Source organism: Taudactylus pleione, unplaced genomic scaffold (assembly GCF_031769625.1).
Source record: "Taudactylus pleione unplaced genomic scaffold, aTauple2 ptg001781l, whole genome shotgun sequence".
NCBI classification, from domain to species: domain Eukaryota; kingdom Metazoa; phylum Chordata; class Amphibia; order Anura; family Myobatrachidae; genus Taudactylus; species Taudactylus pleione.
This window is the reverse complement of record NW_028286178.1, coordinates 825170-840070: the sequence shown is the minus strand read 5'-3', so window position 1 is coordinate 840070 and position 14901 is coordinate 825170. Positions and strand designations below refer to the sequence as shown.

General features: G+C 46.5%; 3 protein-coding genes across 3 annotated transcripts in view; 1 reads left to right on the top strand and 2 right to left on the bottom strand.

Moving 5' to 3' along the window:
* The window catches only part of LOC148436375 (uncharacterized), a 125537-nt gene that overhangs the window by 72922 nt on the left and 37714 nt on the right, over nucleotides 1–14901 (bottom strand). The gene's annotated exons all lie outside the window — the stretch shown is intronic.
* LOC148436376 (uncharacterized) overlaps nucleotides 1–14901 on the bottom strand; it is a 74513-nt gene that overhangs the window by 23039 nt on the left and 36573 nt on the right. The gene's annotated exons all lie outside the window — the stretch shown is intronic.
* LOC148436377 (uncharacterized) overlaps nucleotides 1–14901 on the top strand; it is a 30516-nt gene that overhangs the window by 3688 nt on the left and 11927 nt on the right. The window contains exons 3-7 of the mRNA XM_088464980.1: nucleotides 6762–6908; nucleotides 8666–8923; nucleotides 9970–10048; nucleotides 10168–10265; nucleotides 10722–10974. Coding sequence (XP_088321106.1) covers nucleotides 6837–6908; nucleotides 8666–8923; nucleotides 9970–10048; nucleotides 10168–10265; nucleotides 10722–10974 — 760 coding nt within the window. The 5' untranslated portion in view covers nucleotides 6762–6836. The remainder of the gene's footprint in view (nucleotides 1–6761; nucleotides 6909–8665; nucleotides 8924–9969; nucleotides 10049–10167; nucleotides 10266–10721; nucleotides 10975–14901) is intronic.

The following is a 14901-nucleotide window of genomic DNA, read 5'->3' as shown; positions in this document are numbered from 1 at the left end:
TAGATTATTAGCGGCAGGTGTATTCTAGAATAGATTATTAGCGGCAGGTGTATTCTAGAATAGATTATTAGCGGCAGGTGTATTCTAGAATAGATTATTAGCGGCAGGTGTATTCTAGAATAGATTATTAGCGGCAGGTGTATTCTAGAATAGATTATTAGCGGCAGGTGTATTCTAGAATAGATTTATAGCGGCAGGTGCACAAATGCAGAAGTTTTAAAAACTTACTTTAGTGACATCAAAATATGCTAGTACCCATTTTCATGTACCCCAAATTTGATGGAACAACTTAAAAAAACGAAAAAAATAACCTAAGTGCTCTTCTGCATCACTTCTTGAATGTCGGGAAAAAAGCACCTGCCACAGCTGTTTAAATCCCCGACTTATATTTGCAGGCTAAAACGGGGGGATCCATAGTGTTTTTACAACTTTAGGGGGATCCTACAATTTTTTTAAAGAAAAATTTGTAACTTTACGCAAATCCCACTTCGGAGGCTCCCGTTTTCGTTAGTTTCATATTGAATACGGGGATAAGCGGGCGCGCGCCCGATACTTTATCCCAGGTAAAATCTCCGATATGAAACGTAAACTTCGACAGCGAAGTTTATGTTTCATATTGAATACCCCTCTTAGAATGGAATCGGTATGAAAGTTCGATTCCCGGCAGCGGCAGCCCGACAGCGCTGGAAATCTCGATCGTGGATAGATAAGTATTCTCTAACCTAACCCCCCTAACCCTAACCCTCCTTAGGGGTGCCTAACCCTAACCTCCCCTCTAAGTGCCTAACCCTAGCCACCCCCTTCCCCGCTGCCTAAACCTAAGTCCCCCGGGGGGGTGCCTAACCCTAACCCTCCCTCCCCCTAGCCTAACCCTCCCTGGGGGGTGCCTAACCCTAAGTCCCCCCTGGGTGGCCTAAACCTTACACTAACCCCCCCCCCGCCCCCCCCCGCGGCTGTCCGCTCGCGGCGCCCGGCATCACTACGATCGGGATGCCGGGCGCCGGTCCCCCGGCAACGGGGAAATGCCGGGCGTCTACATCTAAACGCCCGGCATTTCACCCTCGCCAGGATATGACATTCGGGAAGCCGGCTGCCAGTATTAAGGCTGCCGGCTTCCCGATTGCATACCCTTAGAATAATCCCATATATCTGACATGGTGTCACATGTAACATACTTAGAATAATCCCATATATCTGACATGGTGTCACATGTAACATACATAGGGCAGAATTCATTTGTTTCCAGCCCCCATCGCGCCCGGCGGAGCTCTTTAATTGCTGCTCCTGTCGGGCGCGATCAACTGTCAGCGCTCCATTTCAGCTCGCAGCCCCAGGGGGGTGAGAGCTGAACTGTGCGAAAAGTGACCTGTTTGGGCGTCCAAACATCACTTTTCGCGGTCACGCCCAGCAATTTGGTCGGGGGTAGCTGCTTTACGCGGCTAAACTCGACGACTTTGGGCGCGATTAGCGCGAAAAATGGCAACAATTGAATAGCAGCCCGCGATCTCCTGTCACTTTAGACGGGAGATCCGGACCGCGTAAACTATTGAATTCCGCCCATAGAATAATCCCATATATCTGACATGGTCCATTCACGTGTAACATACATAGAATAATCCCATATATCTGACATGGTCCATTCACGTGTAACATACATAGAATAATCCCATATATCTGACATGGTGCAGTCACATGTAACATACATAGGATAATCCCATATATCTGACATGGTGCATTCACGTGTAACATACATAGAATTATACCATATATCTGACATGGTGCATTCACGTGTAACATACATAGAATTATACCATATATCTGACGTGGTGCAGTCACATGTAACATACATAGGATAATCCCATATATCTGACATGGTGCATTCACGTGTAACATACATAGAATAATCCCATATATCTGACATGGTCCATTCACGTGTAACATACATAGAATAATCCCATATATCTGACATGGTGCATTCACGTGTAACATACATAGAATTATACCATATATCTGACGTGGTGCAGTCACATGTAACATACATAGGATAATCCCATATATCTGACATGGTGCATTCACATGTAACATACATAGAATTATACCATATATCTGACGTGGTGCAGTCACATGTAACATACATAGGATAATTCCATATATCTGACATGGTGCACTCTTATGTAACATACATAGAATAATCACATATATCTGACATGGTGCACTCTTATGTAACATACATAGAATAATCACATATATCTGACATGGTGCACTCTTATGTAACATACATAGAATAATTGGGATGTAGTCTGGAAGCCGACGGTCTAAATGCCGACCCACGGCTTCCAGACTCTCTAATCCCGGCGTTATACTAATGACAGGCTTCGAAAACTAGACGCCTGTCATTAACCAGATGCCGGAAGACCGACGTCCGGCATACCGAACGAAGGTACACCGGGCGCGGACAGCCGCGGGGGAGGGTTTCAGTGTGTGTGGTTAGGTTTTAGGGCTCCCGGGGTGAGTTAGGGTTAGGCACCCCCCCCATGCGGCTGGCGGTAATACCTGCTACACCCAGAATAATCCCATATATCTGACATGGTGCATTCACATGTAACATACATAGAATAATCCCATCTATCTGACATGGTGCATTCACATGTAACACATATGGAATAATATATCTGACATGATGCATTCACATGTAACATACATAGAATAATCCCATATATCTGACATGGTGCATTCACATGTAACATACATAGAATAATCCCATCTATCTGACATGGTGCATTCACATGTAACACATATGGAATAATATATCTGACATGATGCATTCACATGTAACATACATAGAGTAATCACATTTATCTGACATGGTGCATTCACATGTAACACACATGGAATAATATATCTGACATGATGCAGTCACATGTAACATACATAGAATAATCCCATCTATCTGATCCTCGGTACAGGGGAAACAAAGCTTAGTTCTGCTGAATTTGAGACTGCTATAGAGTTTGCTCATGCCATTAATCATCAGATTATGCCGGTCATCATCAACTTTCGTGCATCCATGAAACCATTTGCACCATACATGTTTGAAGTGGACACCAAGTATCTCCTCTAGCCTGGTGGATGTCCTACGCAGCTCCACGTCAGTTAGACACTTCTGTACTAAATCCTCTGAAGCAGATGGTCACCTCAGTTAGACACTTCTGTAGTAAATCCTCTGAAGCAGATGTCACCTCAGTTAGACACTTCTGTAGTAAATCCTCTGAAGCAGATGGTCACCTTAGTTAGACACTTCTGTAGTAAATCCTCTGAAGCAGATGGTCACCGCAGTTAGACACTTCTGTAGTAAATCCTATGAAGCAGATGTCACCTCAGTTAGACACTTCTGTAGTAAATCCTATGAAGCAGATGGTCACCTTAGTTAGACACTTCTGTAGTAAATCCTATGAAGCAGAAGGTCACCTCAGTTAGACACTTCTGTAGTAAATCCTATGAAGCAGAAGGTCACCTCAGTTAGACACTTCTGTAGTAAATCCTATGAAGCAGATGGTCACCTCAGTTAGACACTTCTGTAGTAAATCCTATGAAGCAGATGGTCACCTCAGTTAGACACTTCTGTAGTAAATCCTATGAAGCAGATGGTCACCTCAGTTAGACACTTCTGTAGTAAATCCTATGAAGCAGATGGTCACCTCAGTTAGACACTTCTGTAGTAAATCCTATGAAGCAGATGGTCACCTCAGTTAGACACTTCTGTAGTAAATCCTATGAAGCAGATGGTCACCTCAGTTAGACACTTCTGTAGTAAATCCTATGAAGCAGATGGTCACCGCAGTTAGACACTTCTGTAGTAAATCCTATGAAGCAGATGGTCACCTCAGTTAGACACTTCTGTAGTAAATCCTATGAAGCAGATGGTCACCTCAGTTAGACACTTCTGTAGTAAATCCTATGAAGCAGATGGTCACCTCAGTTAGACACTTCTGTAGTAAATCCTATGAAGCAGATGGTCACCTCAGTTAGACACTTCTGTAGTAAATCCTATGAAGCAGATGGTCACCTCAGTTAGACACTTCTGTAGTAAATCCTATGAAGCAGATGGTCACCGCAGTTAGACACTTCTGTAGTAAATCCTATGAAGCAGATGGTCACCGCAGTTAGACACTTCTGTAGTAAATCCTATGAAGCAGATGGTCACCTCAGTTAGACACTTCTGTAGTAAATCCTATGAAGCAGATGGTCACCTCAGTTAGACACTTCTGTAGTAAATCCTATGAAGCAGATGGTCACCTCAGTTAGACACTTCTGTAGTAAATCCTATGAAGCAGATGGTCACCTCAGTTAGACACTTCTGTAGTAAATCCTATGAAGCAGATGTCACCTCAGTTAGACACTTCTGTAGTAAATCCTATGAAGCAGATGGTCACCTCAGTTAGACACTTCTGTAGTAAATCCTATGAAGCAGATGGTCACCTCAGTTAGACACTTCTGTAGTAAATCCTATGAAGCAGATGGTCACCTCAGTTTCATCAAGTGCAGGAATTGAAAGGATTTTTTCAACGTACGGTTTTGTACAATTCCAAACGCGCAACAGATTGGGAAATGAAAAAGCAGCTAATCTGGTTCCATGGTAAGAGCCTTTTCTGTTGAGGACAAACGTGAGGACGTGGACAAAGACATGTTTATGTTTTACTCAGACTCACACAACTGATTCCATGAAATTCAGCCTAATTGTACTTCTTGATGCAACTGTTTAGTGTGTATTTATTCTATTACTGTGTTCAATTTGTTACTTTTCTCACTTCAAAAATTGTTCATGTATTACTAAAACAAGGTGTAAACATCTAAAATTAAACAGTTTACTTAAAGAAATCCTATTTAAATCCCAAAAATCTTATTTAAATCAAATAAATCCGATTTTTTTATTTATTTTTTTATTTTATTTTTTAAAATCCCATTTTTATGCAACCCTGCATATAGTACAGCTGGAGTAGACCCTGGTGTTACATATAATACAGCTGGAGTAGTCACTGCTCGGTGGGTAACAGACTATAGAGAAAGGGAGGTGTCCGGAGCACTCAGACCCCCCCATACAGAACGTATCAGCTGTAGCTGGCGGTCAGTACCCTCAGTAGGTGGTTATTAGTGTTACATATAATACAGGTGGAGCAGACCCTGGTGTTACATATAATACAGGTGGAGCAGACCCTGGTGTTACATATAATACAGGTGGAGCAGACCCTGGTGTTACATATAATACAGGTGGAGCAGACCCTGGTGTTACTATAATACAGCTGGAGCAGTCACTGCTCGGTGGGTAGCAGACTATAGAGAAAGGGAGGTGACCGGTGCACTCAGACCCCCCCATACAGGATGTATCAGCTGTAGCTGGCGGTTAGTACCGTCAGTAGGTGGTTATTAGTGTGGAAGTGACAGAATACACAGAGAGACACCATAGTGTACACCGGGTGATGTATAAGATGCACAGACGTCCTCTGTAATAGGCCCTGCTGACTCCTCACCTGTCTGAGGATTTCTTAGCTTTCTTTTCATTCCTCTAATTATCACCAACCTGTATGGAGCTCCCTCTGCTCCCAGCACTTTTTCTCACTGTCATGTGTGTAGGGTGCCAGTGTTTCCCAGCTGCAATCCTCAGGGATCCATGACAGTGCATGTTTTCCAGGTCTCCTCAGAATCACCTGTTAGATAATTATCGCTAACCTGTGGATCATTTAGATTGTCAGTCAGTAATGAAGGCTCCAGTATGGAGATATGGAAAACATGCCCTGTTAGGAATCCCTGGTGACTGGAGATAGGAAACACTGTTCTAGATCCTCAGTGAGTAACTGATTATCCTTCAATAAATTCTTCAGCCTCTCCCCTGTGCTACATAAACATGGCCGGCAGGATTGTCACACATGTAACGTACATCCTTACTGTGTATTCCAGCATGACATGGCATGCTGGGACTTATGGTCCCACTACAGCTGCGGAGTCACAGACTGTACAACACTGCTGACACTCAGTAATTATTGCAGATGTGGGAGCAGAGAAAATAATATGGGTGATTGTACACAAGTCGCCCAGATATTAGGAGACAGAGGAATAGGGCAGTAGTGGGGGAGAGAGGCTGGGCTGGGAGATGTGGTGCGCTATCGGAGGGTGTATAATGGGGAGGGGGAGCAGAGAAGTAGGGTAAGATGATGGGGGCAGAGACTTTAGCCTAGGTTACTGGGGAGAATGACCTGAGGGTGGAATGAGGAGGAAAAGGTGGGTGGGCTGTGAGGGGTCTGGCCTGGGGAAATATCTTGTCATATGGTGTTGTGTACTTGTGTATATTATACTATGTGTAGTAATTACTGGTTATCAGGTGTGTGACCTGTGTATAGTGATGATTAGTGTGTATCAGGTGTGTGATATCAGGGTGACCTGTGTATAGTGATCAGTGTGTGACCTGTGTATAGTGATCAGTGTGTATCAGGTGTCTGATATTTGTGTGACCTGTATATAATGATAATTGTGTTCGAGGTGTGTGTCCTGTGTATAGTGATCAGTGTGTATCAGGTGTGTGATATTAGTGTGACCTGTGTGTAATGATCAGTGTGTATCAGGTGTGTGATATTAGTGTGACCTGTGTATAGTGATCAGTGAGTGATATGGCTCAGGAAAGAGGAGGGCTTAATAGTTACTCAGTGTTTCCTGAATGAATATGTTACATGTACTCTGATATTTATTATAATTATATTTACTTTTAGAAACGTGAGGAACTAGAGAATCTTTACTAGAAGTTACGTGACGGTGAGACGTGTTGCTGATCACTGAGGTTGGACATGGACAAAAGTCACATAACTGAGAGGATACTAAATCTCACCCTGGAGATCATCTACCTGCTGACTGGGGAGGTGAGAGGATCTGGGAGTGTCACAGTGACATCACTTATATCTATAGTAATAATACAGGGACATGACTGGGGAGGTGAGGGGATCTGGGGGTGTCACAGTGACATCACTTATATCTATAGTAATAACACAGGGACATGACTGGGGAGGTGAGGGGATCTGGGAGTGTCACAGTGACATCATTCTCTATAGTAATAATACAGGGACATGACTGGGGAGGTGAGGGGATCTGGGAGTGTCACAGTGACATCACTTATATCTATAGTAATAATACAGGGACATGACTGGGGAGGTGAGAGGATCTGGGAGTGTCACAGTGACATCACTTATATCTATAGTAATAATACAGGGACATGACTGGGGAGGTGAAGGGATCTGGGAGTGTCACAGTGACATCACTTATATCTATAGTAATAACACAGGGACATGACTGGGGAGGTGAGGGGGATCTGGGAGTGTCACAGTGACATCATTCTCTATAGTAATAATACAGGGACATGACTGGGGAGGTGAGGGGATCTGGGAGTGTCACAGTGACATCACTTATACCTATAGTAATAATACAGGGACATGACTGGGGAGGTGAGGGGGATCTGGGAGTGTCACAGTGACATCATTCTCTATAGTAATAATACAGGGACATGACTGGGGAGGTGAGGGGATCTGGGAGTGTCACAGTGACATCACTTATACCTATAGTAATAATACAGGGACATGACTGGGGAGGTGAGGGGATCTGGGAGTGTCACAGTGACATCACTTATATCTATAGTAATAATACAGGGACATGACTGGGGAGGTGAAGGGATCTGGGAGTGTCACAGTGACATCACTTATATCTATAGTAATAACACAGGGACATGACTGGGGAGGTGAGGGGATCTGGGAGTGTCACAGTGACATCACTTATATCTATAGTAATAATACAGAAACATGACTGGGGAGGTGAGGGGATCTGGTAGTGTCACAGTGACATCACTTATATCTATAGTAATAATACAGGGACATGACTGGGGAGGTGAGGGGATCTGGGAGTGTCACAGTGACATCACTTATACCTATAGTAATAATACAGGGACATGACTGGGGAGGTGAGGGGATCTGGGAGTGTCACAGTGACATCACTTATATCTATAGTAATAATACAGAAACATGACTGGGGAGGTGAGGGGATCTGGTAGTGTCACAGTGACATCACTTATATCTATAGTAATAATACAGGGACATGACTGGGGAGGTGAGAGGATCTGGGAGTGTCACAGTGACATCACTTATATCTATAGTAATAATACAGAGACATGACTGGGGAGGTGAGGGGATCTGGTAGTGTCACAGTGACATCACTTATATCTATAGTAATAATACAGGGACATGACTGGGGAGGTGAGAGGATCTGGGAGTGTCACAGTGACATCACATATATAATTTATTCAAATAAATAATACATCTAATTATTATTATTATTATTACTCCTGTAGCTTTACTGAGTGCTCTGTGGTTTCCCAGCCAATACCATAGAGTGATATTGCTGTTTGCACTATGCTATTTATATTCTCAGGCTGCCCACATACAGAGGACACAGAACAATAAACTAACTGTAGAAGCCTGGTCCTGCAGTAGTGATAAGCACTTGATACACTCCACTTTCCTGTTACATATGGACTACTGGTTCTGTTAATAGATTTTTGCATAATTAACCCCTTAAACTTACAAATCCAAATTAAAAGATTTTTCTCATTGATGTCTCCCTTAAAACACAGGGTTACACAGTAGTGAAGAAGACATCCGGTGACTGTGAGACACCCAGCAGTCATCCCCATGTGTCAGGAGGACTGAGCAGGACCCAGAGCCCCATCACGGTGCCTCCACCTCACTCACTGATACATGAGAGACACAATGACCAGAAGATCCTGGAACTCACCAACAAGAAAATTCAGCTTCTGACTGGAGAGGCGACTGCTGGGAATGGGACATTATACAGTAACACCAGGGGATGTGTCTGGGTGATGACTGGAGAGGTGACTGCTGGGAATGGGACATTATACAGTAACACCAGGGGATGTGTCTGGGTGAGGACTGGAGAGGTGACTGCTGGGAATGGGACATTATACAGTAACACCAGGGGATGTGTCTGGGTGAGGACTGGAGAGGTGACTGCTGGGAATGGGACATTATACAGTAACACCAGGGGATGTGTCTGGGTGAGGACTGGAGAGGTGACTGCTGGGAATGGGACATTATACAGTAACACCAGAGGATGTGTCTGGGTGATGACTGGAGAGGTGACTGCTGGGAATGGGACATTATACAGTAACACCAGGGGATGTGTCTGGGTGATGACTGGAGAGGTGACTGCTGGGAATGGGACATTATACAGTAACACCAGGGGGTGTGTCTGGGTGATGACTGGAGAGGTGACTGCTGGGAATGGGACATTATACAGTAACACCAGAGGATGTGTCTGGGTGATGACTGGAGAGGTGACTGCTGGGAATGGGACATTATACAGTAACACCAGGGGATGTGTCTGGGTGATGACTGGAGAGGTGACTGCTGGGAATGGGACATTATACAGTAACATCAGGGGATGTATCTGGGTGATGATTGGAGAGGTGACTGCTGGGAATGGGGCATTATACAGTAACACCAGGGGATGTGTCTGGGTGAGGACTGGAGAGGTGACTGCTGGGAATGGGACAGTATACAGTAACACCAGGGGATGTGTCTGGGTGATGACTGGAGAGGTGACTGCTGGGAATGGGACATTATACAGTAACACCAGGGGATGTGTCTGGGTGAGGACTGGAGAGGTGACTGCTGGGAATGGGACATTATACAGTAACACCAGAGGATGTGTCTGGGTGATGACTGGAGAGGTGACTGCTGGGAATGGGACATTATACAGTAACATCAGGGGATGTATCTGGGTGATGATTGGAGAGGTGACTGCTGGGAATGGGACATTATACAGTAACACCAGGGGATGTGTCTGGGTGATGACTATCATTGTGTGTGTCAGGTTCCTATAAGGTGTCAGGATGTCACTGTCTATGTCTCCATGCAGGAGGGGGAGTATATAGAGGAACACAGGGCTTTGTGCAAGGACGTAATGATGGAGAATCACCGGCCCCTCACATCACTGGGTAAGAAAAGACTGTCATTTATTATACAGGGGAGAGCAGGTATGGGAGCCCCCTATATATACACATCACCTGATAATCACATATATACAATGTACTCAGTCACTGTGTGTCTCCTACAGATGGACCCAGTAACAGAAATACCCCAGAGAGATGTCCCCGTCCTCATTATTCCCAGGATTGTACAGAGGAGAATCACAGGACCCCACAGAAAAATCAGGTAGATGGGATTTATGATCTAAACAATGGGATGTAGTCAGCATCCTGGTGTGCGGGATGCCGACTGTCTAAATATCGGCATCGAAATCCCGACAACAGTATCCCGACCACCGGCATCCCGAAGGTAAGTATCGGCAGTTAGGGGAGGGTTAGGCACTAAGGGAGGAGGGTCTGGTTTATGATGCGGGAGGGGGAAGTTAGATTTAGGCACCGAGTAGGGAGGATTGGGATACTTACTTTAAGGGATTCGGGATTCTCACTGTCAAGATGCCGCTGTCTGTATTCTGACCAGTGGTGGCATCCCGACCGCCGGGTACCCATGCCCAACACCAATATACCAAAGTGACTTTCTCTGTGTGATCTATAGAGAAGATGTGAGTGTCTTATACACTGATATTATACTGTGTAATTTCAAGTAGTAACATCAGACATTATGCAATTTTTATTATTTAATTAGGGTGAAGATCTGACTAATATTAAGATAAATTATATAGAAGAAAAAGAGACATATGTGACTGATATGAAGGCAGAAGATATAGAGGGAGAAGAAGAGACGTATGTGACTGATATAAAGGCAGACGATATAGAGGGAGAAGAAGAGACGTATGTGACTGATATAAAGGCAGACTATATAGAGGGAGAAGAAGAGACGTATATGAGGGGTGATCAGCAGTGTAAGGAGGAGGAAATCCCTACAGATATCAGCACAGGTGAGTAATAAACACATTACAGAAAAGAGTCATATATTCTCCTTGTTCAGTCACTACAACACGTTCTTATTATACATCCTCCTCTGTCCGTACAGACTAATGAGAGAAATTTATCTAACAAGTGGGGGAGTCAGGATCCATCAGCCCCTATTATACTCCTGCTCTCCTCACATCATGTCACTGTGTGTTACCAGCCCAGAGATCTGACCAGTCTCCTCCTCACACTCTCTGGTGTATGTCATACATCAGGAGCCATCAGCCCCTATTATACTCCTGCTCTCCTCCTCACATCATGTCACTGTGTGTTACTTGCCCAAATATACTCTATATTAGACAATGCAAATGTCACACAAACTCGACCTTCTTACACACACACAGAGCTATAATCACACTCCCGTCATATCACAATGGCTTCCTCCAGTCTCTGTGCTTGGATGATCTGTACTTTTGCGTTTTATCTGCTGACCTGTCTCTGTATCCTGCTCTGTCCTTCTCCCTACTTCCTCATTCTGCTTTTGCACATCTGTACCCTGCGCCATTCCCCTACCCTGTCCTGCTGCCTCCCCCGCTCTGTGCCCTGCACCATTCCCCTACCCTGTCCTGCTGCCTCCCCTGCTCTGTGCCCTGCACCATTCCCCTATCCTGTGCTGCTGCCTCCTCCGCTCTGTGCCCTGCACCATTCCCCTACCCTGTCCTGCTGCCTCCCCTGCTCTGTGCCCTGCACCATTCCCCTACCCTATGCTGCTGCCTCCTCCGCTCTGTGCCCTGCACCATTCCCCTACTCTGTCCTGCTGCCTCCCCCGCTCTGTACCGCCATAATTCTGTGTTGCTCTGTCCTATCACTCTCCTTCCCTCTCTGCGGTTATTTCTACTTCAGGGTCCATAGGGTATCCACAGGATACCTTGGGGTATAGGTGACCACAGAGTTAATTTTCAGCCTCCCAGGATGCACTGGGGTCCCTCTCCTATACCCCGCCTCCTAGCCAGGGCAAGCCAGTTTTGTAGGTGCCCGGCCAGAAGTCGGATCACCATAACAGAGGGGGGCTGTAATGGCCCCTGAAAATTTCTTCAAGGCAGCTGTGGCTGTACAAGATGAGCTGTAGAGCATGGACAGTCAGTACTGATGTCCATGCTGTCGCTCCTACACCCCGCCGGTCCAGAACGCCGGTACTGATCCGGGGATGCTGGTAGGTATCTGAGGTCACAGCTAGCGGTGACCCCGGATAACCTGGACTGTGGCCGGATTCAAGGGGGGCAGGTAAGCGGCGGGGTCCCACGGAGGGTTCCTGCCAATAACACAGTCTTGTCTCCAGGCAGGGGGCTTCCTGGGGACAGGCATGCACGTGGAGCCAGGTACTGATCCTGCGCTTCCACTAGACCACCAGGGACAGCGGGCTGCGGCGTTGAGGATACACTCCAGGGGTTAATAGTATGCCAGGGGAGTGCGCCTTCCCTGTCTGACAGCCGACGGCTCCCCCACTGCACAGTGCCTCTCCACAGCGGTTTGGCAGGCAGTGTTCAGCGTTCCTCCCCGGGATCGCCTCCTCTCTGCACCTCGGCGGCCATTTTATTCAGATGTGCAAGCGCTGCTGGACGCTGAAGCTGGTGGCTGTGTGGTCCGGGTGCCCCCGCATACCTCTCTTTCGAGCTAAGGTCAGAGTATGCAGCACTGTTTCCTACCAGGCTCTGTGTCTGTGTAGTTGATTACAGTGTTAGTAGTGCAGGGAGTTATTTCTGCATTGTATGTGACTTACTGCTAGCGCTGTCTGCCTGTACTTTCACTCTGTCAGCCATTTTACTATCCCTGTCCTTTCTCTGCTACAAGCCCTTGCGGTCCGGTGCTGCAGGGTAGTTATTGTCTCACTATAAAAGCATTTATTTGTGGGGGGTCACATACCCTCCGTTGCACTCATCATGTCTGAGAGTGAACGTGATTTTTCCCTACTGCTAAAGTGTACCACATGTAATGTAAAAATAGTGGAGGGTGCTGTAACCACTTAGGGTTTATGCAGGGCATGTTTTCTGATATCACGCCCGATTACTGTCACTGCGCCTGTGCAGGAACCACCCTGGGCTTGTTTTGCTAAGGCACTTACAACCCTTGTGGGTCAGCTGGCCACACCCCCTGCGTTGCCCCAAATGGGGTTATCACAGCAGTCGGTAGTGTCCTCACCCATACAGCTCGCCCCCCCAAGCCTCGCAGGAGCCTGCGTGGGTGAGTTCACTGTCCAATAGGGTGCAGCACCTAACGGACGTGTTACAGGGGGAGTCATCATTGTGGCCTGCTAAGCGGCCTGTAGTGTCTCAGAATGTTCTGCATGATGAGGATGACATGACATCTGATGACTTTTACATTTTTGACCTTTCAGACCAGGAGCCCCTTCGTACTAAGTAGGCGGTCTAAGTCTGCCTAAAATATATATACCAGGCATTATACGGGCAGTCCGTGTGGTCTTGGTTGTTGAAGATGACGATCCCCCCATGGCCAAAACTAAATATGCCTTCTTTAAGGGTATTAAAGGTTATGCCACTGTATTCCTCGATCTGGTCAGTTGGTGGATCATTTAGAGGAGGCGTGGAGAAATCCGGGTAGCAGATTCCAGCCTCAGAAACGTTTGGCGGTTGCATACTTCTTTGAGGATAATTATTTTTTCCAAGTGGGAAACTCCTCCACAGGTGGATTCTCATGTGACACGCCTAGTGAGGAGTGCTACATTACCCATGCCCTCCGTGTCCTCCTTAAAGGATGCCACGGATTGTATGGTTGAAATATGCCTAAAATCCATTTATTCCCTTGCTGGAGGGGCGTCCAGACCGGCTATGGCCATGTGCTTGGTAGCCAGAGCCATGGAGCGCTGGGCTGATAGCTTGGAATTGTCTCTGGACTCTGACTCGTCGACTGAACAAGCAGAGTTGGTGGGCAATCTCAGAGACTCAGCCATGTATATTAATGCGGCAGCCCTGGACATAGGTCTCCTCGCTTCCAGAGTCTCGGCAGCCATGGCAGCTTGCAGCACCCTATGGTTGTGCTTTTGGAAAGCAGATGCAAATTCCAAAAAGGGTTTGGAATGCTTGCCCTTTAATGGACAGGTCCTTTGACCCTGATCTGGACAAAATTGTGGCTACTCTGGCAGCAGCTAAGTCTGCGTGTCTGCCATCGGCTACGGTCCCATCAGTGTCTGGTGCTTCGTCCTTTCGGCCCTATAGGGCCCAGGGTAAGTCCAAAGTGCAGTCCATTTTTAGGCAGTCAGCAACCAGGAAATCTGCCAAGCCAAAGAAGCAGGCTTGGAGTACAAGACATCCTACTCCCAAGTTTGACGATAAGCCTTCAGCCTGGTTGGACGGGCCTCCCCTTGGGGGACCCCAAAGTGGGAGGCCGGCATCTTCAGTTCGCCCAGTGCTGGTATCTGACTACCGTGGACACTTGGGTCAGAGAAGTGGTCTCTCGGGGGTACGCCCTTTCCTTTTCGGCAAAGGTTGTTTCACTACAGGCCTTCCATCAGATCAGGTCAAGGCCCTGGAACCCCAGAAAATGCTGCACTCTATGCTGCAGGCTGGAGTTATAGTGCCTGTTCTGTTATCCCAGCAGGGAACGGGATATTACTCGAATCTCTTTCTGGTACAGAAACCCAATGGGTCTTACCGGCCCATCCTCAGCCTCAAGTCCCTAAACAAGTCTTTGAGGGTTCCTCTGTTCTGGATGCAGACCCTCTGTTCCATTATATTGGCAATGGAACCTGGGGATTTCATGGTGTCCATGGACATTCAGGATGCCTACCTGCATGTCCCTATTGTTTTGGCGCACCAGCAATTCCTCAGGTTTGCGGTGCTAAACCGCCATTTTCAGTTTCAAGCACTGCCCTTTGGTCTGGCCACTGCGCCTCGAGTATTTACCAAAGTCATGGCGGTCATGGCAGCCCACCTGCG